The 27,767-nt window shown below is 38.0% G+C and overlaps 1 protein-coding gene across 1 annotated transcript; it reads left to right on the plus strand.

Annotated features, from left to right (window-relative positions):
• Positions 1-210: 210 nt before the first annotated feature.
• On the plus strand, positions 211-16,656 carry adgrf6 (adhesion G protein-coupled receptor F6). The gene is made up of 30 exons (XM_077220174.1): positions 211-299; positions 671-817; positions 1,119-1,271; positions 1,382-1,537; positions 1,821-1,967; positions 2,069-2,227; positions 2,376-2,522; positions 2,798-2,944; positions 3,304-3,450; positions 3,752-3,904; positions 4,015-4,170; positions 5,264-5,410; positions 5,512-5,670; positions 8,864-9,010; positions 9,302-9,448; positions 9,674-9,820; positions 10,123-10,275; positions 10,385-10,540; positions 10,829-10,975; positions 11,077-11,235; positions 11,386-11,532; positions 11,808-11,954; positions 12,127-12,273; positions 12,725-12,871; positions 13,040-13,186; positions 13,366-13,512; positions 13,615-13,761; positions 14,177-14,323; positions 14,601-14,747; positions 16,390-16,656. The coding sequence occupies exons 1-30, from the start codon at positions 215-217 to the stop codon at positions 16,620-16,622; spliced, it is 4,515 nt and encodes a 1,504-aa protein (XP_077076289.1). The 5' UTR covers positions 211-214; the 3' UTR covers positions 16,623-16,656.
• The last annotated feature ends 11,111 nt before the right edge of the window (positions 16,657-27,767 follow it).

The raw sequence follows: 27,767 nt of genomic DNA on the forward strand, positions 1-27,767 counted from the left end.
AACATCACCAAACAAATAATTATCTTTTCTTTTTTACTGTCTTGGAAATATACCAATACTTTTGTTTAATTACCAGAAGTCTTTCATGTCTTTAGACTTTTTACCTGATTTAATGCTGTAAACGCAATACTTTTTTTCTTTTTTCTCCATAGATATAGATGAATGTCAGTTCAGTCCGTCTGTATGTGGTCCACATTCCCACTGCACAAATGAAATGGGAAGTCACAATTGCTCATGTTTGGATGGATTCACTGTAACAAACTCAAATCTCACCATCAGCTTCAATAACACATGTAGAGGTACATCCTATAATCACACACACACACACACACACACACACACACACACACACACACACACACACACACACACACACACACACACACACACACACACACACACACATATATACATATATATATATTACTCTAATATTTGGAAAATAACCTAGTGTAGTTAAATTTTTTGCAATAAAATCATATTTAACACTGTTTGTTGATTAATTAACAATTGAAAACAATTCGTTTTTTTTAACTTGCATACAAAATTTTATTCATCTATTTATATTTACCAAAACATAAGAAATCATAGATTTGAATTAGAGTGACATTCATATTTCAGTGTTCCTAATACGAACAATACCTTTTTTTCATATCTTCCTGTAATATAGATGTTAATGAATGTCTAAAGACATCAGAGTTCTGTGGTCCAAACTGTCGTTGCACCAACTCAGTTGGGAGTTACAACTGTTCCTGCTTAATTGGGTTTACTGTAACAAATATGAATCAACCAGTCAGTACCAGTAACCCATGCAATGGTAAGCATGTAGAAAATATACTTCATAATGATGTATTTGATTTATATTATAAGTATATTTGCCATAAATATCAATTCAATCTATTATATGGTTCGGTGTATGTTTGTTATTTCTGTTTTCATCCATGATAAAAGCTTCTTGAATACATACTGGAGTTATTAAAAAACTGTTGCATGAAATCCTGTATGCTTGAAAAATCAGTATCTGTTAATAGTTTCCTTTTGTGAACTTTGATGATTGTATATGTTGGTGAAAGGCATAGTCATAATTTCTGGATGTTTTTGTATCTTTATTTCTATAGTGACTCTACCTTTGACTGAATATCTGATTGAAATTCAGATCAATAGTGTGGATAGTAGCGTCACTGATCAGCTGAGGAGCCTTCTGATGTCTTTTAATTTGCCCTACATAATCAGTGACAGCACGAACATCACAGAAATCAACATAACTACTGGTACGAGCTCTGTCTCTGCTTGGTAATCTTAAATAGCTAAGAATAAACTTTATACGTCATGAATACTGACATAAATTATTTGATGTTTGGACTCTTCTTCTGCTTTTCAGTGTGTTCATTGAACCAAACCCAGTATCAGTGTAAATGTGAGGGTCTGTTTGTTTGGCCAAATGACACGTGTCACTCATACGAGGCCTGTGATGTCATCACTAATGGTTCATGTACATGTATCAATGCCCTTCCAGTGGATGGACAGTTCTGTCAAGGTGAGACACTGGTGTCATTCTACAACAACATCAGTTTTATCCCTTCAAATAATTTGTTCTGTTTTTCCTGCTTTGATTTTCCTGCATTTTGCTACTAGGATTGACAGACTGATTATGTGCTTGATTTTGATTGCAAATAACTCTATTAACAACTCATTAATGTTCTTTTAAATTATAAACCACAGGCTAAAAAGGTCATTTAAAAAAAAAAAAGATAGTTATTTTAAGAATTGAATTACTTGGACTAATTGTTCGGCTCAATCTGCTTCTGTTTTTCTTGCAGTGCTGGCTTCTAAGTACTTGATTGACATTGATGTGAGATTCTTTGACTTGTTCCTGGTGAACTACTTACGGAATCTCGTCAGAAATGTCAGCCTGCCTTTGACTCTGAGCAACAACATAAATATCACAGATATTGACATGACTACTGGTGAGAGATGAATGTTTCATCATGTCACATACTAAGATGAGTTCAGTATTAGGACAAACTGACAGTTTGAACACAGATGAATAAATCCTATTCTATTACAGTGTGTGGGTTAAATGGAACACAATATGAGTGCAAGTGTGAGGAGCGTCATGTTTGGCCCAATGACACCTGCAGGGCCTATCATGAGTGTGATGAGGTTGTGGGAGGCACTTGTGGATGTATTCAAGCTCTCCCTTCAGAGGGTCCGCTTTGCCAGAGAGGTGAGAACTCACATTAGATCACAAATGTACTGATTGTAATTGTAGTAACATGACCAGTATGGTTTTACTCAGTGACACTTGACACGTTTTGGTGGTTTAGGAATCTTAACATTATTGCAATAGCTTCTCATTCTTTTTTTTTTTTCAGACATCAATGAATGTGAAGATGCAGTGTCAGTTTGTGGTCAATACTCAGATTGTATTAACATCATTGGGAGTCACATGTGTTCATGCTGGAGTGGATTTAATACCTCCAATAAAGACAGTCCTGTGAGCCGCAACAACTCATGTCAGGGTGAGTATTATCAACTGATTTTGTTTTCTATTTTTATCTCATACAATTGAGAGTACAGAGCTGCTATATCTTTACAGTTTGTGTGAATACTAGTGTGAGTTTTAGTTGTTCCTGTTTGAGGTGTAACATCACCAAACTAATAATTATTTTTTCTTTTTTACTGTCTTGGAAATATACCAATACTTTTGTTTAATTACCAGAAGTCTTTCATGTCTTTAGACTTTTTACCTGATTTATAACTGTAAACGCAATACTTTTTTTTTTTTTCTCCATAGATATAGATGAATGTCAGTTCAGTCCGTCTGTATGTGGTCCACATTCCCACTGCACAAATGAAATGGGAAGTCACAATTGCTCATGTTTGGATGGATTCACTGTAACAAACTCAAATCTCACCATCAGCTTCAATAACACATGTAGAGGTACATCCTATAATCACACACACACACACACACACACACACACACACACACACACACACACACACACACACACACACACACACACACACACACACATATATATACATATATTTATTACTCTAATATTTGGAAAATAACCTAGTGTAGTTAAATTTTTTGCAATAAAATCATATTTAACACTGTTTGTTGATTAATTAACAATTGAAAACAATTCGTTTTTTTTAACTAGCATACAAAATTTTATTCATCTATTTATATTTACCAAAACATAAGAAATCATAGATTTGAATTAGTGACATTCATATTTCAATGTTCCTAATAACAACAATACCTTTTTTTCATATCTTCCTGTAATATAGATGTTAATGAATGTCTAAAGACATCAGAGTTCTGTGGTCCAAACTCTCGTTGCACCAACTCAGTTGGGAGTTACAACTGTTCCTGCTTAATTGGGTTTACTTTAACAAATATGAATCAACCAGTCAGTACCAGTAACCCATGCAATGGTAAGCATGTAGAAAATATACTTCATAATGATGTATTTGATTTATATTATAAGTATATTTGCCATAAATATCAATTCAATCTATTATATGGTTCGGTGTATGTTTGTTATTTCTGTTTTCATCCATGATAAAAGCTTCTTGAATACATACTGGAGTTATTAAAAAACTGTTGCATGAAATCCTGTATGCTTGAAAAATCAGTATCTGTTAATAGTTTCCTTTTGTGAACTTTGATGATTGTATTTGTAGGTGAAAGGCATAGTCATAATTTCTGGATGTTTTTGTATCTTTATTTCTACAGTGACTCTACCTTTGACTGAATATCTGATTGAAATTCAGATCAATAGTGTGGATAGTAGCGTCACTGATCAGCTGAGGAGCCTTCTGATGTCTTTTAATTTGCCCTACATAATCAGTGACAGCACGAACATCACAGAAATCAACATAACTACTGGTACGAGCTCTGTCTCTGCTTGGTAATCTTAAATAGCTAAGAATAAACTTTATACGTCATGAATACTGACATAAATTATTTGATGTTTGGACTCTTCTTCTGCTTTTCAGTGTGTTCATTGAACCAAACCCAGTATCAGTGTAAATGTGAGGGTCTGTTTGTTTGGCCAAATGACACGTGTCACTCATACGAGGCCTGTGATGTCATCACTAATGGTTCATGTACATGTATCAATGCCCTTCCAGTGGATGGACAGTTCTGTCAAGGTGAGACACTGGCGTCATTCTACAACAACATCAGTTTTATCCCTTCAAATAATTTGTTCTGTTTTTCCTGCTTTGATTTTCCTGCATTTTGCTACTAGGATTGACAGACTGATTATGTGCCTGTTTTTGATTGCAAATAACTCGATTAACAACCCATTAATGTTCTTTTAAAGGGATAGTTCACCCAACAAAGAAAATTCTGTCAGTATTTACTCACCCTCATGTTGTTCCAACCCCGTAAGACCTTCGTTCATCTTCGGAACACGAATTAAGATATTTTTGATGAAATCTGAGAGCTGGATCACTCCTCCATACTAGTCCATAGGCTTCTTCAGGGATTGAAACTTGCCAGCCCTGAAAAGTTATTAAAGACATTGTTAAAATAGTCCAACTGACTACAGTGGCTCAATCTTAAGTTTATCAAACGACGAGAATACTTTTTGTGCGCAAAAAACAAACATTAATAACGACTTTATTTCAACTATTCATTTCCTTTTTTCTGGGCCTCGAGTCAGTTCACTAGTATAATAGCGTAAACTTCAGTTGGTGTACGTCACATGCATCATACACATGACCAGCGTCGGCCAATAGTGAGCCAACGTGTGGCGTAGCTCTACGCAATCACACTACATCAACTGACTAGAAGCACATAGAGAAGGAAATGAATAGTTGAAATAAAGTCGTTATTTTTGTTTTGTTTTTGCGCACAAAAAGTATTCTCGTCGTTTGATAAACTTAAGATTGAGCCACTGTAGTCACTTGGACTATTTTAACGATGTCTTTAATAACTTTTCGGGGCTGGCAAGTTCAATCCCTGAAGAAGTTTATGGAGGAGTATGGAGGAGTGATCCAGCTCTCAGATTTAATCAAAAATATTTTAATTCGTGTTCCGAAGATGAACGAAGGTCTTATGGGGTTGGAAAAACATGAGGGTGAGTAAATACTGACAGAATTTTCATTTTTGGGTGAACTATCCCTTTAAATTATAAACCACAGGCTACATAAGTCATTTAAAAATAAAAAGATAGTTATTTTAAGAATTGACTTACTTGGACTAATTGTTCGGCTCAACCTGCTTCTGTTTTTCTTGCAGTGCTGGCTTCTAAGTATTTGATTGACATTGATGTGAGATTCTTTGACTTGTTCCTGGTGAACTACTTACGGAATCTCGTCAGAAATATCAGCCTGCCTTTGACTCTGAGCAACAACATAAATATCACAGATATTGACATGACTACTGGTGAGAGCTGAATGTTTCCTCATGTCACATACTAAGATGAGTTCAGTATTAGGACAAACTGACAGTTTGAACACAGATGAATAAATCCTATTCTATTACAGTGTGTGGGTTAAATGGAACACAATATGAGTGCAAGTGTGAGGAGCGTCATGTTTGGCCCAATGACACCTGCAGGGCCTATCATGAGTGTGATGAGGTTGTGGGAGGCACTTGTGGATGTATTCAAGCTCTCCCTTCAGATGGTCCGCTTTGCCAGAGAGGTGAGACATTGTTGAAACAAACCATGCAAACAAACAAACAAATACATAAATAAATAAAAAGAATCATTATTGAATTTTAAAGTTTATGTATCTGATTCACTATCTTTGCTTTCGTCATTATAACAACAACTTTATTTAATTTAAACTGTCAGGGTTAATTTCTGTAATTTTTATTCAGTTTTTATATACAATACAAATATAATTTATAGTAAATAGATTAAATGATTTTTTAAAAACTAGATAAATTCTCCCATCAACTCACAAAATAATACAATTGTAACAAAAAATATATGGTTATATAAATTAATAAAGGTCTTTTTAACTCTATATTTCCATTTTTTAATCGTTCATTTTTATACATGTACAGTAGTTCCATTTCAGTGGTGTTCTGAAATGAGAAGGTAAAGTCCTCATAGTTTTTTGTAATACATCAAATATAAATTCATGTCCCAGTTAACTTAATATTGTCACATTTTCCTTGTTAAATAAACATTAAATCAAATAAGAGAAACCAAATACAATTCTATTCTGTATTTTTTACATTAACTTGGTAATTAATGCTCTGTTTATTAAAGCCAAGTATACATTTCATCAAGTTACTGTCATGTAATTTAATATTTATTCCAAAATAATAACTGAAGGCAGTAACAATTTAAACGATATATTATATTTGTGAGCTGATGTTCACCATTATCAGTCATCAAGCTCGGTAAACACTGGTCACAGACACGGAGATGTACCTTTAATTTCCACAAGCTGATTGCTCGGTAAAAAAAACCACAGCCATCATGCTTTCAGGCATTTTCAAGTTTGATTTTGAAGTTGCAAAGCAGTAATATCTAAATTGCTGAGTTGTTTACTTTTTTATAAATTCTCCCGTTAGACTGATTGGCGAGTGCGCACGAAAACAAGAGGCAAGATTTTTCACACAAACCAATCATATCCACTTATAACCAATCCAATCCAATCATAGCATGATGGTAGCATAGCATTGCCTCCTCTCATGTGATTTCCCCCCCATTCATTCTCAATTATCCCCCACCAAATCCACTGCAAGCTTTAGGGGGTCTGTTAAAACTCAATGGGCTCAGGGGAGGCAAGAGAAACACAGCGTCCCGCTGTAACTTCATCCACTGGTGTCACTGTTGGACAGTGTTACTTTAGAAAAACAAGTTATTTGTACACTTTTTAATGTAACATTTTGTAATATATGTGTTGTTTTATTTTTGTAAAATGGATTATTTTTTCGTGCAATGTTTTGAGGCACTGCCTCCCTTGCCTCCTCAGAAAAAAATGTCCCTATTTTTATTATATTTGCTCAACATGCAAATGAGAGGCTCTCAATCAAAAATCAGTCTGTAGGCGAGATTCATAACATCATTGGCTAATCATTGTAAAAGTACTGTGCTGGACTGATTGCCTGCAAAACAGAACGTTTTATTCTAATTAAATGTTGGCAGAGGCGGACAGTAACAAAGTACATTTACTTAAGTAGGCTACTGTACTTAAGTACACTTTTTGAGTATCTGTACTTTACTTGTGTATTATTTTTTCTGGAACGTTTTAACTTTAACGTCACTACATTTGAAACGCAAATATCATACTTATTTCTGTCAAGGTCCTTAAGTAGAAAGTAGTAATGTCAGTCAGGGGATGATTTTGGTTGCAGGGGTTGCATTTTGGTTGGAAATGAAAGTCGGGTTGACGTCAGAACTCGATTTTCATTTTCAACCACTATACAACCTCTGTCCAACGTTGGAGATTAACGTCAGTCTGACATTGCATTCTGACATCAACCTGATTTTCATTTTCAACGTCGGGTTTGGTCTTCTAAATGTAAATTTTGTCATTGTTTTGGAGCACACTATATAGCTTATAGATAGCATATTCATGGTACTAAAAGCCCCAAAACTTTAAATAGGGCACTATTTGGGGGGACAGCAATTTGGGTGTCCGAAACCACTGTGGACATTATTGAGTGCACTTATTCAATCCCACTACTGGAACTGTGTTCAAGAAATAAATTTAATATTGATATGAGGGTAGGTAGGCAGGCATAGATTCAGAGGCATAAGGTACTGTGAGTATTACAACAATAATAAAACAATGCATTGACATTTACTTTTTACTCTTGATACTTAAGTACTTTTAAAAAACAATTACTTTTTTAATTTAAGCTCCAGTCCATAACTTTTTTGTGTTAAAAATTATTCAAAATAAATTTGAGCAAATACATAACCAGTCAGTGTGTTCAAAACTATCTGCTTGCCTTAGCTGGATTATAAACGGTAAGATTGCAATATTTTTTTTAATTCTAGTGGTTTTAAATGAACAATTAACTGCAGTTGCAGATTTCGAACAAAGATGAAAAAACTACGGACTGCAGCTTTAAGTCAAAATCGGTCTTTACAACTAATAGTAATATTTGACCAGTAGTACTTTCACTCAAGTAAGGAAGTTGAGTTTTTTTGTCCACCTCTGAATGCTGGGCCTTAATATATATATATATATATATATATATATACATATATATATATATATATTACTTTTTTATTTTATTATTTTTTATTTTATTATTTTTTTTAAATGTAGTTTAAAAGATTACAATGTAGTTTTGACTCTTCTCATTGGCTGAGCTCTTTCGAAACTTGAGCCATGCAAAACTGTAAACTGCTGTGTGTGTGTGTCTGTGTGTTGTGTCTGTGTGGTGTGTGTGTTGTATGTATGTGTGATATTTCTACAGCCAATTCTCTGATAAATACGGTATAAGTTAAAGTGGATATTTTCATTCCATAAAAAAAAAAACATTTACAGAATGATGTTAGTCCTTTAAACAGAATCAAACAGGTTAGTCCCCTCAAAAACTCAAGCAGCATAACACATTTGCAAAAAAGGAGATGGCAAAAAGCCAAAGGACACAGAAACCACCAAAAAAGCACCAGTGGTTAGAAATATCAGAACGACTCCCCTGGTGGACAAATCGCAATTGTCTGGAAGTCTGACAGTCAATTTAACTAAAGATTGTTTCAACTGGAAGTTGCATCTAAGATTTGGATTTTAGTCAATATATGGGACAAATGAACAGTTAATTAATTAAGTGCCTAAGGCTAAGCCTAAGGTGAATAGACCTACTATTGGTGGTTTGAAAGTCATTGATTTTAGCATTAATGCATAACCATATCCCTCCTTTCAGACATCAATGAATGTGAAGATGCAGTGTCAGTTTGTGGTCAATACTCAGATTGTATTAACATCATTGGGAGTCACATGTGTTCATGCTGGAGTGGATTTAATACCTCCAATAAAGACAGTCCTGTGAGCCGCAACAACTCATGTCAGGGTGAGTATTATCAACTGATTTTGTTTTCTATTTTTATCTCATAAAATTGACAGTACAGAGCTGCTTTATCTTTACAGTTTGTGTGAATACTAGTGTGAGTTTTAGTTGTTCCTGTTTGAGGTGTAACATCACCAAACAAATAATTATTTTTTCTTTTTTACTGTCTTGGAAATATATCAATACTTTTGTTTAAATACCAGAAGTCTTTCATGTCTTTAGACTGTTTACCTAATTTAATGCTGTAAACGTAGTACTTTAATTTATTTTTTTAATTGATTTTTTTCTCCATAGATATAAATGAATGTTTTTTCAGTCCGTCTGTATGTGGTCCACATTCCAACTGCACAAATGAAATGGGAAGTCACAATTGCTCATGTTTGGATGGATTCACTGTAACAAACTCAAATCTCACCATCAGCTTCAATAACACATGTAGAGGTACATCCTATAATCACATATTTATTTATATATATATATATATATATATATATATATGTGTGTGTATATATAAGCAATCCGGTTGTTTTAACTGTTGCATACTAAATTTTATTTGTCCTCTATTTATAGTTACCAAAACTAACATAGATTTGAATTAGAGTGACATTCATATTTAAGTGTTCCTAATACGAACAATACCTTTTTTCATATCTTCCTGTAATATAGATGTTAATGAATGTCTAAAGACATCAGAGTTCTGTGGTCCAAACTCTCGTTGCACCAACTCCGTTGGGAGTTACAACTGTTCCTGCTTAATTGGGTTTACTGGAATAAATATGAATCAACCAGTCAGTACCAGTAACCCATGCAATGGTAAGCATGTAGAAAATATACTTCATCATGATGTATTTGATTTATATTATAAGTATATTTGACAGAAATATCAATTCAATCTATTATATGGTTCAGTGTGTGTTTGTTATTTATGTTTTCATCCATGATAAAAGCTTCGTGAATACATACTGGAGTTATTAAAAAAACTGTTGCATGAAATCCTGTATGCTTGAAAAATCAGTATCTGTTAATAGTTTCCTTTTGTGAACTTTGATGATTGTATTTGTAGGTGAAAGGCATAGTCATAATTTCTGGATGTTTTTGTATCTTTATTTCTACAGTGACTCTACCTTTGACTGAATATCTGATTGAAATTCAGATCAATAGTGTGGATAGTAGCGTCACTGATCAGCTGAGGAGCCTTCTGATGTCTTTTAATTTGCCCTACATAATCAGTGACAGCACGAACATCACAGAAATCAACATAACTACTGGTACGAGCTCTGTCTCTGCTTGGTAATCTTAAATAGCCAAGAATAAATTTATACGTCATGAATACTGACATGAATTATTTGATGTTTGGACTCTTCTTCTGCTTTTCAGTTTGTTCATTGAACCAAACCCAGTATCAGTGTAAATGTGAGGGTCTGTTTGTTTGGCCAAATGACACGTGTCACTCATACGAGGCCTGTGATGTCATCACTAATGGTTCATGTACATGTATCAATGCCCTTCCAGTGGATGGACAGTTCTGTCAAGGTGAGACATTGGCGTCATTCTACAACAACATCAGTTTTATCCCTTCAAGTAATTTGTTCTGTTTTTCCTGCTTTGATTTTCCTGCATTTTGCTACTAGGATTGACAGACTGATTATGTGCTTGTTTTTGATTGCAAATAACTCTATTAACAACACATTAATGTTCTTTTAAATTATAAACCACAGGCTACAAAGGTCATTTAAAATGAAAATAAAAAGATAGTTATTTTAAGAATTTACTTACTTGGACTAATTGTTCGGCTCAACCTGCTTCTGTTTTTTCTTGCAGTGCTGGCTTCTAAGTACTTGATTGACATTGATGTGAGATTCTTTGACTTGTTCCTGGTGAACTACTTACGGAATCTCGTCAGAAATATCAGCCTGCCTTTGACTCTGAGCAACAGCATAAATATCACAGATATTGACATGACTACTGGTGAGAGCTGAATGTTTCCTCATGTCACATACTAAGATGAGTTCAGTATTAGGACAAACTGACAGTTTGAACACAGATGAATAAATCCTATTCTATTACAGTGTGTGGGTTAAATGGAACACAATATGAGTGCAAGTGTGAGGAGCGTCATGTTTGGCCCAATGACACTTGCAGGGCCTATCATGAGTGTGATGAGGTTGTGGGAGGCACTTGTGGATGTATTCAAGCTCTCCCTTCAGAGGGTCCGCTTTGCCAGAGAGGTGAGAACTCACATTAGATCACAAATGTACTGATTGTAATTGTAGTAACATGACCAGTATGGTTTTACTCAGTGACACATGACACGTTTTGGTGGTTTAGAAATCTTAACGTTATTGCAATAGCTTCTCATTCTTTTTCTTTTTTTTCAGACATCAATGAATGTGAAGATGCAGTGTCAGTTTGTGGTCAATACTCAGATTGTATTAACATCATTGGGAGTCACATGTGTTCATGCTGGAGTGGATTTAATACCTCCAATAAAGACAGTCCTGTGAGCCGCAACAACTCATGTCAGGGTGAGTATTATCAACTGATTTTGTTTTATATTTTTATCTCATACAATTGAGAGTACAGAGCTGCTATATCTTTACAGTTTGTGTGAATACTAGTGTGAGTTTTAGTTGTTCCTGTTTGAGGTTTAACATCACCAAACAAATAATTATTTTGGAAATAATTGGAAATATATCAATATTTTTGTTTAAATACCAGAAGTCTATCATGTCTTTAGACTCTTTGCCTTAATACAGTCAAAACAATAGTTCTATTTTTCATTTGTTTTTTTCCCCCATAGATATAAATGAATGTTTTTTCAGTCCATCTGTATGTGGTCCACATTCCCACTGCACAAATGAAATGGGAAGTTACAATTGCTCATGTTTGGATGGATTCACTGTATCAAACTCAAATCTCACCATCAGCTTCAATAACACATGTAGAGGTACAGTTTATATTTAGATTTCTGTTGACACTATCCTTCCATAATCATCCATATGATTTTTACTTTGCATGTCTTTTTTGTAAATAAAGCTTTCTTGAAAAGATGACAAAGAATACGCTGACCTTCACATATGTATGAGTGACCCAAACTGTTCTTTTCCTCTGAACTTTAGATGTGGATGAATGTGTCGAGAGATCAGAGGTCTGCGGTCCAAACTCAATCTGCAACAACACTGTTGGGAGTCACAATTGCTCGTGCATGAGTGGATATAATGTAACAGACCCAAATCTCCCTATAAACAGCAGTAACCCATGCAGAGGTATGATTGACAGATGAAGCACTTAGTGCTAATAAATTCTTGACAAAGAAAATGAGTACTGGGAGGCTAATAACTTTTTTATTGTTATTGTTGTGTTTCTTGTTTTTACAAATGAAGTATTTACAGTAACATCGCCAATATGTATTCTAAAACAAAAGCTGAGATGTTGCTTAAAACAGTGAATGTTTTATTGTGGAGGTGTGTTGTGTGAAGATTCACAAAAACACTCAAGAGTTCCCCACATTTCCCCAATAATTATTTTCATCTCAGTGCACGTTATTATTTTCATCACGCAAGAGTTATGCAAGCGTTTTAGACATACATAAGCCAGAATTCTTTCACAATTCTTTCTCAGTTCTTGTTAACCTTGTATAGATACAGACGTCTTTCATGTTTAGGTATTTATATCTGTATGTTACACACTAAAATTGTTTTGTTTTTTCCACTCTAGATATAGATGACTGTCAGTTCAGTCCGTCTGTATGTGGTCCACATTCCAACTGCACAAATGAAATGGGAAGTTACAATTGCTCATGTTTGGATGGATTCACTGTAACAAACTCAAATCTCACCATCAGCTCCAATAACACATGTAGAGGTACAGTTTAGATTTGTGTTTAGTCTAACCTTTCATAATTATCTAGAATTTATACATATAATATTTACATTGAAATTTGTAAACAAAGCATTGTATTGTAAAGATGACAAGGAATGATATTAAATTGACCCAAATTGTTCTTTTTCCCATAACTTCCTTTTACTAAAGATGTGGATGAATGTGTCGAGAGATCAGAGGTCTGCGGTCCAAACTCAATCTGTAACAACACTGTTGGGAGTCACAATTGCTCATGTTTGGATGGATTCACTGTAACAAACTCAAATCTCACCATCAGCATCAATAACACATGTAGAGGTACAGTTTAGATTTGTGTTTAGTCAAACCTTGAATAACTATTTAAAGTAATACATGTAATATTTACATAGAATTTTGTACATATTGTGTTAGCTTAAGCATTGTATTATAAAGATGTCAAGGAATGAGATTAAACTCACCCAAACTGTTCTTTTTCCCATAACTTCCTTTTACTAAAGATGTGGATGAATGTGTCGAGAGATCAGAGGTCTGCGGTCCAAACTCAATCTGCAACAACACTGTTGGGAGTCACAATTGCTCGTGCATGAGTGGATATAATGTAACAGACCCAAATCTCCCTATAAACAGCAGTAACCCATGTAGAGGTATGATTGACAGATGAAGCACTAAGCATTTTATATTTGTACTGTCTAAATCTTTTGTCGAATCAAATGTTACCTTTCTCCTTATCAATTATATTTTTTCAGATATTTATGAATGTCTTGACTCAGTATCAGTATGTGGGCCGAACTCTTACTGTTACAATTACAATGGAAGCTTCTCATGCTTTTGTTGGGAAGGATATGATGTCTCAGATGGGAATAAGGCGATTACCAAAAGTAACCCATGCATCGGTAAGTTTGCACTATGTAATATTCTCTGTCATGATTGTTGCTTAATTTCAGATGTCGATAATCATTGTTTGTTTAAATAGATTTTAAGAAAAATCTCAGTTTACTTTTCATTCTCCTAAAAAAAATTCTAAATGCATAAAACACTTTTGTAAGTCATACTATATGTATCAAATATCCCTTTTCCTTTTTTGTACATGCAGATCAAACTTGTAAGTTTAGGGCTGAATACATTTTTTTATCCAGCACTTTTTCTTTGGGAGATACGTTTACATTAATTCCAGTTTCTACCATCTTGATTTATATTATCCTTGCTACAGATATATGAATGCCATGAAATAACAAATGTATTTCATTCATTTAGTTGTTTGTTAATTAATTATTTTTAAATTGTTATTTCTTAAATATTTTTCCATAGATTTAAATGAATGTATGTTCTATACATCTCTATGTGGTCCAAATTCCAACTGTTCAAATGAAATGGGAAGTTACAATTGCTCATGTCTGGATGGATTCACTGTAACAAACTCAAATCTCACCGTGAGCATCAATAACACATGTAGAGGTACATTCTATATTCAGATATCTGTGTTCTCTAACATTGAATATTACACTAAGTATTTTTGTGCACATTAGTCCAATCAATTTGATTAAAATAAATAGCAAATATGTTTTTAATGCTAAAATTATGACGTTTTAGTGTTTCATACTCTGAATAAAATATTCTAAATGGAATATTAGATTGTAAGGTTTGGCACTCAATGAGTTGACCTCCACATTCTGTATGAGTGACCGAAAGAGGAAACTGTTATTTTTATGTCTGTAATTTTCTTTTACTAAAGATGTGGATGAATGTGTCGAGAGATCAGAGGTCTGCGGTCCAAACTCAATCTGCAACAACACTGTTGGGAGTCACAATTGCTCGTGCATGAGTGGATATAATGTAACAGACCCAAATCTCCCTATAAACAGCAGTAACCCATGCAGAGGTATGATTGTCAGTTGATACTCTGAACATTTTGTTACAGTATGTACAGGTCCTTCTCAAAAAATTAGCATATTGTGATAAAGTTCATTATTTTCCATAATGTAATGATAAAAATTTAACTTTCATATATTTTAGATTCATTGCACACCAACTGAAATATTTCAGGTATTTTATTGTTTTAATACTGATGATTTTGGCATACAGCTCATGAAAACCCAAAATTCCTATCTCAAAAAATTAGCATATCATGAAAAGGGTCTCTAAACGAGCTATTAACCTAATCATCTGAATCAACTAATTAACTCTAAACACCTGCAAAAGATTCCTGAGGCTTTTAAAAACTCCCAGCCTGTTTCATTTCTCAAAACCGCAATCATGGGTAAGACTGCCGACCTGACTGCTGTCCAGAAGGCCATCATTGACACCCTCAAGCAAGAGGGTAAGACACAGAAAGAAATTTCTGAACAAATAGGCTGTTCCCAGAGTGCTGTATCAAGGCACCTCAGTGGGAAGTCTGTGGGAAGGAAAAAGTGTGGCAAAAAACGCTGCACAACGAGAAGAGGTGACCGGACCCTGAGGAAGATTGTGGAGAAGGACCGATTCCAGACCTTGGGGGACCTGCGGAAGCAGTGGACTGAGTCTGGAGTAGAAACATCCAGAGCCACCGTGCACAGGCGTGTGCAGGAAATGGGCTACAGGTGCCGCATTCCCCAGGTCAAGCCACTTTTGAACCAGAAACAGCGGCAGAAGCGCCTGACCTGGGCTACAGAGAAGCAGCACTGGACTGTTGCTCAGTGGTCCAAAGTACTTTTTTCGGATGAAAGCAAATTTTGCATGTCATTCGGAAATCAAGGTGCCAGAGTCTGGAGGAAGACTGGAGTCCATCAGTGATGGTCTGGTGTGCCATGTCAGCTGCTGGTGTTGGTCCACTGTGTTTTATCAAGGCCAGGGTCAATGCAGCTAGCTATCAGGAGATTTTGGAGCACTTCATGCTTCCATCTGCTGAAAAGCTTTATGGAGATGAAGATTTCATTTTTCAGCACGACCTGGCACCTGCTCACAGTGCCAAAACCACTGGTAAATGGTTTACTGACCATGGTATTACTGTGCTCAATTGGCCTGCCATAGAGAATCTGTGGGATATTGTGAAGAGAAAGTTGAGAGATGCAAGACCCAACACTCTGGATGAGCTTAAGGCCGCTATCGAAGCATCCTGGGCCTCCATAACACCTCAGCAGTGCCACAGGCTGATTGCCTCCATGCCACGCCGCATTGAAGCAGTCATTTCTGCAAAAGGATTCCCGACCAAGTATTGAGTGCATAACTGAACATAATTATTTGAAGGTTGACTTTTTTTGTATTAAAAATACTTCTTTTATTGGTCGGATGAAATATGCTAATGGTTTGAGATAGGAATTTTGGGTTTTCATGAGCTGTATGCCAAAATCATCAGTATTAAAACAATAAAAGACCTGAAATATTTCAGTTGGTGTGCAATGAATCTAAAATATATGAAAGTTTAATTTTTATCATTACATTATGGAAAATAATGAACTTTATCACAATATGCTAATTTTTTGAGAAGGACCTGTACTGCCCTAATCGTCTGCCAACTGTTCACTTTATCAATTACTTCGTTTCAGATATTCATGAATGTCTTGACTCACCATCAGTATGTGGGCCGAACTCTTACTGTTACAACTACAATGGAAGCTTCTCATGCTTTTGTTGGAATGGATATAATGTCACAGATGGTAATCAAGCTATTAATAAAAACAACCCATGCATCGGTAAGTTTTTGTTTGTTAGATATTCTGAATTGCAATTTGCAAGTCATTTTCATGTTTTAAACTTTTTAGTCTATTGCATAATTTAAATTTTTTTTAAGAGATTCAAATTCAAAATGTATAGTTTTAGAATAGATTCAGGATCCAGATAGATTTTTTTAAATTATTTAATTTTCATTTTTTGGGAAAATGTTAACATTAATACTTAATTTGTATACTCCTTGTGTAGATGTCTTCATTGCCTTTTGGTGTTTTTATAAATCTAACTGTTTTTAAAAAAATCACTTTTTATTTATATTTTTATAGATATAAATGAATGTCAGTTCAGTCCGTCTGTGTGTGGTCCAAATTCCAACTGCACAAATGAAATAGGAAGTTACAATTGCTCATGTTTGGATGGATTCACTGTAACAAACTCAAATCTCACCATCAGCATCAATAACACATGTAGAGGAACAGTTTATATTTAGATTTCTGTTGAAACTATCCTTCCATAATAATCCATATGATTTTTACTTTGCATTTCTTTTTTGTAAATGAATCATTCTTGCAAAGATGACAAAGAATACGCTGACCTTCACATATGTATGAGTGACCCAAACTGTTCTTTTCCTCTGAACTTTAGATGTGGATGAATGTGTCGAGAGATCAGAGGTCTGCGGTCCAAACTCAATCTGCAACAACACTGTTGGGAGTCACAATTGCTCGTGCATGAGTGGATATAATGTAACAGACCCAAATCTCCCTATAAACAGCAGTAACCCATGCAGAGGTATGATTGACAGATGAAGCACTTAAGGCTAATAAATTCATGACAAAGAAAATGAGTACTGGGAGGCTAATAACTTTTTTATTATTATTGTTTTGTTTCTCTTTTTTACAAATGAAGTGTTTACAGTAACATCGCCAATATGTATTCTAAAACAAAAGCTGAGATTTTGTTTAAAGGTGCTATATATGTAGTTTTTCTTCTAAAATGAATCCTTTTTTATTGCCTGTGTGTGAAGGGGTTGTAATCACACATTACAATGATCCACTTGTCGGGTTTTGCAATTACCTCTGAAGGCCAGTATTCCTATTTCTATGTGAAGGCTCCGGGTTGGATTTACCGCGAAATCCATCGGATGTGACTTGCATGCGCGCTCCTGAGCCTCTCTCCTTTTAAAATACAGTCTATGCGACAGCACTGCAGCTAACTACATGGAGTCTGATGACACCAAAAAACGACCTGCCTCCAGCACAACATAGACTCCAACACAAACTCCACATAAATATAAAAAACAAAAAAAGTTTTATCTGCTGAAGCTCGTCAGTCCAAACGTGATTCGGATCAACTTCGGACGAAAACACGAATCAACACGAATCAACATATGCAGAGCGTTTGAATTATAGAGAGACCTCCACTTTGTTTTAGGTATAGGTATATATTAACGTATAAAAACAGACCCGGAGTTGGCTTTCATCCCTATTGTGATGCTTTCTCCGGTGTGTGTGTGTGTGTGTGTGTGTGTGTGTGTGTGTGTGTGTGTGTGGCCGGTACCATGAGTGCTCGCTCTTGAGTTCGAGCTCTCGCACAAGCGCTCTTGTAAAAATTGGAATCTGAAACATCACCGCTAGAGGCCGCTAAAAACTACATATAGCCCCTTTAAAACTGTGAATGTTTTATTGTGGAGGTGTGTTGTGTGAAGATTCACAAAACCAGTCAGATTTCCCCACATTTCCCCAATAATTATTTTCATATTGCATTTTTTTTTTTTAAGAGATTCAAATTCAAAATGTATAGTTTTAGAATAGATTCAGGATCCAGATAGATTTTTTAATTATTTAATTTTAATTTTTTTGGAAAATGTTAACATTAATACTTAATTTGTATACTCCTTGTGTAGATGTCTTCATTGCCTTTTGGTGTTTTTATAAATCTAACTGTTTTTAAAAAAATCACTTTTTATTTATATTTTTATAGATATAAATGAATGTCAGTTCAGTCTGTCTGTATGTGGTCCAAATTCCAACTGCACAAATGAAATAGGAAGTTACAATTGCTCATGTTTGGATGGATTCACTGTAACAAACACAAATCTCACCATCAGCTTCAATAACACATGTAGAGGTACAGTTTATATTTAGATTTCTGTTGAAACTATCCTTCCATAATAATCCATATGATTTTTACTTTGCATTTCTTTTTTGTAAATGAATCATTCTTGCAAAGATGACAAAGAATACGCTGACCTTCACATATGTATGAGTGACCCAAACTGTTCTTTTCCTCTGAACTTTAGATGTGGATGAATGTGTCGAGAGATCAGAGGTCTGCGGTCCAAACTCAATCTGCAACAACACTGTTGGGAGTCACAATTGCTCGTGCATGAGTGGATATAATGTAACAGACCCAAATCTCCCTATAAACAGCAGTAACCCATGCAGAGGTATGATTGACAGATGAAGCACTTAAGGCTAATAAATTCATGACAAAGAAAATGAGTACTGGGAGGCTAATAACTTTTTTATTATTATTGTTTTGTTTCTCTTTTTTACAAATGAAGTGTTTACAGTAACATCGCCAATATGTATTCTAAAACAAAAGCTGAGATTTTGTTTAAAGGTGCTATATATGTAGTTTTTCTTCTAAAATGAATCCTTTTTTATTGCCTATGTGTGAAGGGGTTGTAATCACACATTACAATGATCCACTTGTCGGGTTTTGCAATTACCTCTGAAGGCCAGTATTCCTATTTCTATGTGAAGGCTCCGGGTTGGATTTACCGCGAAATCCATCGGATGTGACTTGCATGCGCGCTCCCGAGCCTCTCTCCTTTTTAAATACAGTCTATGCGACAGCACTGCAGCTAACTACATGGAGTCTGATGACACCAAAAAACGACCTGCCTCCAGCACAACATAGACTCCAACACAAACTCCACATAAATATAAAAAACAAAAAAAGTTTTATCTGCTGAAGCTCGTCAGTCCAAACGTGATTCGGATCAACTTCGGACGAAAACACGAATCAACATAGGCAGAGCGTTTGAATTATAGAGAGACCTCCACATTGTTTTAGGTATAGGTATATATTTAGGTATAAAAACAGACCCGGAGTTGGCTTTCATCCCTATTGTGATGCTTTCTCCGGTGTGTGTCAGTGTGTGTGTGTGTGTGGCCGGTACCATGAGTGCTCGCTCTTGAGTTTGAGCACTCGCACAAGCGCTCTTGTAAAAATTGGAATCTGAAACATCACCGCTAGAGGCCGCTAAAAACTACATATAGCCCCTTTAAAACTGTGAATGTTTTATTGTGGAGGTGTGTTGTGTGAAGATTCACAAAACCAGTCAGATTTCCCCACATTTCCCCAATAATTATTTTCATATTGCATTTTTTTTTTTTTAAGAGATTCAAATTCAAAATGTATAGTTTTAGTATAGATTCAGGATCCAGATTGATTTTTTAATTATTTAATTTTAATTTTTGGGGAAAATGTTAACATTAATACTTAATTTGTATACTCCTTGTGTAGATGTCTTCATTGCCTTTTGGTGTTTTTATAAATCTAACTGTTTTTAAATAATCACTTTTTATTTATATTTTTATAGATATAAATGAATGTCAGTTCAGTCCGTCTGTATGTGGTCCAAATTCCAACTGCACAAATGAAATAGGAAGTTACAAGTGCTCATGTTTGGATGGATTCACTGTAACAAACTCAAATCTCACCATCAGCTTCAATAACACATGTAGAGCAACAGTTTAGATTTGTGTTTAGTCTAACCTTTCATAATTATCTAGAATTTATACATAGTATTTACATTGAAATTTGTAAACAAAGCATTGTATTGTAAAGATGACAAGGAATGATATTAAATTGACCCAAATTGTTATTTTTCCCATAACTTCCTTTTACTAAAGATGTGGATGAATGTGTCGAGAGATCAGAGGTCTGCGGTCCAAACTCAATCTGCAACAACACTGTTGGGAGTCACAATTGCTCGTGCATGAGTGGATATAATGTAACAGACCCAAATCTCCCCATAAACAGCAGTAACCCATGCAGAGGTATGATTGACAGATGAAGCACTTAGTGCTAATAAATTCTTGACAAAGAAAATGAGTACTGGGAGGCTAATATGCCGATGCCCATGTCTTGCGTGCGGAGATCGCAGTCCTACTGGCGAAGGATGCGATAGAGCCGGTCCCTCCAGCCGATATGAGGTCAGGGCACTACAGTCCCTACTTCATTGTACCCAAGAAAGGTGGTGGGTTTCGACCGATCTTGGATCTGCGAGTTTTGAATCGGCGCCTCCACAAGCTACCGTTCAAAACGCTCACGCAGAGACGCATTTTCGAATGCATCCGTCCCCAAGATTGGTTTGCAGCGATCGACCTGAAGGACGCGTACTTTCATGTCTCGATTCTTCCTCGACACAGGCCATTCCTGCGCTTTGCGTTCGAGGGTCGAGCATATCAGTACAAGGTCCTACCCTTCGGGCTGTCCCTGTCCCCCCGTGTCTTCACGAAAGTCGCGGAGGGGTCCCTTGTTCCCATGAGAGAACAGGGCGTCCGCATCCTCAACTATCTCGACGACTGGCTCATACTAGCACATTCTCGAGATCAGCTATGCGAACACAGGGACCTAGTGCTCAGGCACCTCAGCCAGTTGGGTCTTCAGGTCAACTGGGAAAAGAGCAAACTCTCCCCTGTGCAGAGGATCTCTTATCTCGGTATGGAGTTGGATTCGGTCGCTCAGACAGCACGCCTCACAGAGCAGCGTGCTCAGTCGGTGCTGAACTGCTTGAACACGTTCAAAGGCAGGACGGCGGTCCCACTGAAATTCTTTCAGAGGCTCCTGGGGCATATGGCTCCAGCGGTAACCCCGCTCGGCCTGCTTCATATGAGAACGCTTCAGCACTGGCTTCACGGCCGAGTCCCGAGATGGGCGTGGCATCACAGCACTCACCGGGTGGCAATCACACCGGCGTGCCGCCAGACCTTCAGCCCGTGGTCAGACCTCTTGTTCCTGCGGGCAGGAGTCCCCTTGGAACAGGTGTCCAGGCATGCTGTGGTATTCACAGATGCCTCTGCCACCGGCTGGGGTGCCACGTACAACAGGCATGCAGTGTCAGGGGTGTGGACGGACCCCCAACTGCATTGGCACATCAATTTTTTTCTCGAGTTGCTAGCAGTACATCTCGCTCTGAGCCGCTTGAAAAGGCCACTACAGGGCAGGGACGTGCTGGTCCGTACGAACAACACGGCGACCGTCGCGTACATCAACCGACAAGGTGGTCTACGCTCCCATCGCATGTCGCAACTCGCCCGCCATCTCCTCCTCTGGAGTCAGAAGCATCTGAGGTCGCTTCGAGCCATGTATGTCCCCGGCGTGCTCAACCGTGTGGCCGAAGAGCTATCACGAGCTGTGCTTCCGGGAGAATGGCGATTCCACCCCCAGGCGGTTCAGCTGATCTGGAGAGAGTTCGGGGAGGCTCAGGTAGACCTGTTTGCCTCCTCAGAGACCTCCCACTGCCAGCTGTTTTACTCCCTGACCGAGGGAACACTCGGCACGGACGCACTGGCACTCAGCTGGCCCCGGGGCTTTCGCAAATATGCGTTTCCCCCAGTGAGCCTACTTGTGCAGCCACTGTGCAAAGTCAGGGAGGATGAGGAGCAGGTCCTTCTGGTGGCTCCCTATTGGCCCACCCGGACTTGGTTCCCAGAACTCATGCTCCTCGTGACAGTCCCTCCCTGGCCCATTCCTCTGAGGAAGGATCTTCTGACTCAGAGACGGAGCACCCTATGGCACCCGCGCCCAGACCTCTGGAAACTCCATGTCTGGTCCCTGGACGGGACGCGGAGGTTCTAGGTGACTTACCCCCAGAGGTACTTAACACCAACACTTCAGCACGGGCACCGTCCACGAGACATGCTTACGCCCTGAAGTGGAACCTGTTCGTCGAGTGGTGTTCGATAGGGTCTGTGCTTTCCTTCTTGCAGCAGGGGTTGGAGCGTAGACTGTCTCCCTCCACCCTCAAAGTACATGCTGCCGCTATTCAGCTTATCACGACCACATAGATGGCAAAACAGTTGGAGAGCACGACCTGGTCGTCAGGTTTCTTAGGGGGGTGAGACGATTAAATCCTCCTCGACCCCCCTCCATACCCTCTTGGGATCTTTCCCTGGTGCTTCGAGCACTTCAGGATGTTCCCTTTGAGCCTCTGCAGTCAGTAGACTTAAAGCTTCTTTCCATGAAGACTTCGCTGCTGGTCGCACTGGCCTCTGTCAAGCGGGTAGGAGACCTGCACGCATTTTCGGTCGACGAATCGTGTCTAGAGTTCGGACCGGGTGACAGCCATGTGGTACTAAGACCCCGGCCTGGCTTTGTGCCCAAGGTTCCTACCACTCCCTTCAAAGACCAGGGTAGTGAACCTGCAAGCGCTGCCTTTGGAGGAGGCAGACCCAGCCCTGGCTTTGCTCTGTCCCGTTCGCGCTCTGCGTATGTACGTGGACAGAACTCAAAGCGTCAGGACCTCAGACCAGCTCTTTGTCTGTTACGGAGGCCAGCAGAAGGGAAAGGCTGTCTCCAAGCAGAGGATGGCCCACTGGATAGTGGATGCCATTGCCTTGGCTTACCAAGCACAAGGCGTGCCCTGCCCGCTCAGGTTGCATGCACACTCCACGAGAGGCGTTGCATCCTCCTGGGCGCTGGTACGTGGCTCCTCGCTAACAGATATCTGTAGAGCTGCGGGCTGGGCGACACCTAACACGTTCGCTAGATACTATAGCCTACGTGTAGAGCCGGTCTCCTCCCGTGTTTTCGCCCTAGACGGGTAGAAGCACTGAGAGGTCTGGCTCTGTCGGCTTGCTGCACCCTACTGTGCACCCTTATTGCTCCAGAGTAAAACCTGTCGAGTCCTCCAAACCCCTAGGCCCGGACATGGCGGAGCGTCCGGCGCCAGGCCCTTATCCGCTGAATCCTTGAGAACCGGATGTGGGCTGGGTTCCATATGTGTGACCCTACGGGGATCCCATATGTGTATATTCTCCACGGCTGCTTCTATCGGAAGCCCGTGTCTTCCCTTGGGCTAAGTCACCCATTATTTCATATGCAGTACAGCCTTCGGGCTACTTCATATGTATTTCCATATAACTCTTTGAAGAAGTGGCTTCCGCAGCGTTCCTTCCTAAACAGAAAGGGCACGCTTTCCCAGTGTTATCCAATATCTCACTGTATGGGTTATCACGGAACAACAGTGTCAGAGTGCAATCGCACCAGCTGCTTGTTAAATACCCGCGCTGCGAGGTTGCACAGCTGTAGCAAATGATTGCACGCCAATGTGTATTGGCTTGTTTTAGTTTCACTCGAAGAAGATTGGCCTCTCTAGCGAGATTCCTATTGGTCAGTCATGACCTACGTCTCCGTTCCCTCCCTCAGGGAACGTGGGTTACCATATGTAACCGAGACGTTAGTCTAACCTTTCATAATTATCTAGAATTTATACATATAATATTTACATTGAAATTTGTAAACAAAGCATTGTATTGTAAAGATGACAAGGAATTATATTAAATTGACCCAAATTCTTCTTTTTCCCATAACTTCCTTTTACTAAAGATGTGGATGAATGTGTTGAGAGATCAGAGGTCTGCGGTCCAAACTCAATCTGCAAGAACACTGTTGGGAGTCACAATTGCTCATGTTTGGATGGATTCACTGTAACAAATTCAAATCTCACCATCAGCATCAATAACACATGTAGAGGTACAGTTTAGATTTGTGTTTAGTCAAACCTTGAATAACTATTTAAAGTAATACATATAATATTTACATAGAATTTTTTTAAATTTTGTACATATTGTGTTAGCTTAAGCATTGTATTATAAAGATGTCAAGGAATGAGATTGAACCCACCCAAACTGTTCTTTTTCCCATAACTTCCTTTTACTAAAGATGTGGATGAATGTGTCGAGAGATCAGAGGTCTGCGGTCCAAACTCAATCTGTAACAACACTGTTGGGAGTCACAATTGCTCGTGCATGAGTGGATATAATGTAACAGACCCAAATCTCCCTATAAACAGCAGTAACCCATGCAGAGGTATGATTGACAGATGAAGCACTTAAGGCTAATAAATTCATGACAAAGAAAATGAGTACTGGGAGGCTAATAACTTTTTTATTATTATTGTTTTGTTTCTCTTTTTTACAAATGAAGTGTTTACAGTAACATCGCCAATATGTATTCTAAAACAAAAGCTGACATTTTGTTTAAAGGTGCTATATATGTAGTTTTTCTTCTAAAATGAATCATTTTTTATTGCCTGTGTGTGAAGGGGTTTCAATCACACATTACAATGATCCACTTGTCGAGTTTTGCTATTACCTCTGAAGGCCAGTATTCCTATTTCTATGTGAAGGCTCCGGATTGGATTTACCGCGAAATCCATCGGATGTGACTTGCATGCGCGCTCCCGAGCCTCTCTCCTTTTTAAATACAGTCTATGCGACAGCACTGCAGCTAACTACATGGAGTCTGATGACACCAAAAAACGACCTGCCTCCAGCACAACATAGACTCCAACACAAACTCCACATAAATATAAAAAACAAAAAAAGTTTTATCTGCTGAAGCTCGTCAGTCCAAACGTGATTCGGATCAACTTCGGACGAAAACACGAATCAACACGAATCAACATAGGCAGAGCGTTTGAATTATAGAGAGACCTCCACTTTGTTTTAGGTATAGGTATATATTAACGTATAAAAACAGACCCGGAGTTGGCTTTCATCCCTATTGTGATGCTTTCTCCGGTGTGTGTGTGTGTGTGTGTGTGTGTGTGTGTGTGTGTGTGGCCGGTACCATGAGTGCTCGCTCTTGAGTTCGAGCTCTCGCACAAGCGCTCTTGTAAAAATTGGAATCTGAAACATCACCGCTAGAGGCCGCTAAAAACTACATATAGCCCCTTTAAAACTGTGAATGTTTTATTGTGGAGGTGTGTTGTGTGAAGATTCACAAAACCAGTCAGATTTCCCCACATTTCCCCAATAATTATTTTCATATTGCATAATTTTTTTTTAAGAGATTCAAATTCAAAATGTATAGTTTTAGAATAGATTCAGGATCCAGATAGATTTTTTAATTATTTAATTTTAATTTTTTGGGAAAATGTTAACATTAATACTTAATTTGTATACTCCTTGTGTAGATGTCTTCATTGCCTTTTGGTGTTTTTATAAATCTAACTGTTTTTAAATAATCACTTTTTATTTATATTTTTATAGATATAAATGAATGTCAGTTCAGTCCGTCTGTATGTGGTCCAAATTCCAACTGCACAAATGAAATAGGAAGTTACAATTGCTCATGTTTGGATGGATTCACTGTAACAAACTCAAATCTCACCATCAGCTTCAATAACACTTGTAGAGGTACAGTTTATATTTAGATTTCTGTTGAAACTATCCTTCCATAATAATCCATATGATTTTTCTTTGCATTTCTTTTTTGTAAATGAAGCATTATTGCAAAGATGACAAAGAATATTCTGACCTTGTATGAGTGACCCAAACTGTTCTTTTCCTCTGAACTTTAGATGTGGAAGAATGTGTCGAGAGATCAGAGGTCTGCGGTCCAAACTCAATCTGTAACAACACTGTTGGGAGTCACAATTGCTCGTGCATGAGTGGATATAATGTAACAGACCCAAATCTCCCCATAAACAGCAGTAACCCATGCAGAGGTATGATTGACAGATGAAGCACTTAGTACTGGGAGGCTAATAACTCTTTTATAATTATTTGTTTGTTTCTATTTTTTCAAATGAAGTGTTTACAGTAACATTGCCAATATCTATGTATTCTAAAACATAATCGGAGATTTTGTTTAAAACTGTGAAGGTTTTATTGTGGAGGTGTGTTGTGTGAAGATTCACAAAAACACTCAAGAGTTCCCCACATTTCCCATATAATTATTTTCATCTCAGTGCATGTTATTATTTTCATCACGCAGGAGTTATGCAAGTGTTTTAGACATACATAAGCCAGAATTATTTCACAATTCTTTCTCAGTTCCCTTTCAAGGGAACTCGAGCTGCGTTGAGACGCGGTGGGAACGCTCTGCGTGATTGCGTCGTGAAGCAGATGTATAATCAGTCCAATGGAAGAGCGAGACGTCATAGGCGGTGACGTCATAGACCAGGAAGCTATAAAGCACACCAGAAAACAGACCGCGACAGCTTCTGTTGCCTTCAGCAAGCGATCTGTGTATTCTTTCCTTGTCATATTTATTGTTGTCTGTCAAGTTGCAATATATATATATTATGGCAAAAGAGAGCAAGCAGCTTTTGTGTTGTTCCCTGCCCACGTTATATCACGGGTGGGGACACACACATCAGCTTTTTGTTACTATTTGGGAGTGGAGCATGCCACAGTCAGTTCTCGAGGGGGCTGACTGTGAGCATTGCGAGAAGCTGTCCGTGAGGACGCTCCGCTCCCGCCGGGCGTTCTTCGAGGAGGACGGTTCGGTTCGCGCTCCCCGCGCGGGTCCCGCTGTTGCCGATGCACGGCGGCGACTCGCATTTTGGGGTTCGCAAACGGATCTGACAGCGGGGGTTGGGACGGGCTCTGCCCTATCTCAGCTTTCACCTGCCAGATCCAGTGCTGGCGATTTCCAGTTCCGAGGAATTGGTATCGTTAGTGTTTTGTTTAGAAAAAGAGAACAAAACAAATAAAGATATTAAGAAAAGGCAGATGTTTGAGTTTTCAATAAATGAATAAATAAGTCAGCTCATAACTCTGTTGAATAAAGAGGAGCTTTAAAAGGAGGTTTATCTAGTGTTGTTGCTAGTTAAATATTTTCTGGCCAGCTGAACTTTATGAGAGTGAAAATAAGGAGTTTATTAGATGAAATAAATCTAAAAACAGAAAAACTCTGTATCTCAGCCTCCTCGTCGGGGACTGCCGTTTTTCCCTATCTCCACACCACACTGAGGTGTCAAGATCGTGGAATAACTCGGTTTCTATTTTATGTGTTTAATGCCCTACGTCTAACTATAGTAATGCTATGGGTATTAAGTATCATGGTATGACAGTGCCTCGGGTTAAAGAGACGCTTGCTAGCTTTCTCTCTCCCGAGTCGGCGTCATAATTTTTAACCCCGACGTTACCCACCAGCCATCTAAATAAAAAAATTTTTAGGCAACGCTGGTGGGTAAATTATAAAGACATGGATGAATGTGAGGTTGTCA

The sequence above is a fragment of the Siphateles boraxobius genome, unplaced genomic scaffold (assembly GCF_051911475.1).
Source record: "Siphateles boraxobius isolate OS27281-9 unplaced genomic scaffold, OSU_SipBor_1 8, whole genome shotgun sequence".
Lineage (NCBI taxonomy): Eukaryota > Metazoa > Chordata > Actinopteri > Cypriniformes > Leuciscidae > Siphateles > Siphateles boraxobius.

Excerpts from the sequence above, each read along its gene's own strand:
- adgrf6 (XM_077220174.1), top strand. The coding sequence starts at position 215 with ATGGGAAGTCACAATTGCTCATGTTTGGATGGATTCACTGTAACAAAC. Across the intron at positions 2,228-2,375 it reads GGGTCCGCTTTGCCAGAGAG|ACATCAATGAATGTGAAGAT; the intron begins GTGAGAACTCAC and ends TTTTTTTTTCAG. Across the intron at positions 12,872-13,039 it reads CTCCAATAACACATGTAGAG|ATGTGGATGAATGTGTCGAG; the intron begins GTACAGTTTAGA and ends CTTTTACTAAAG.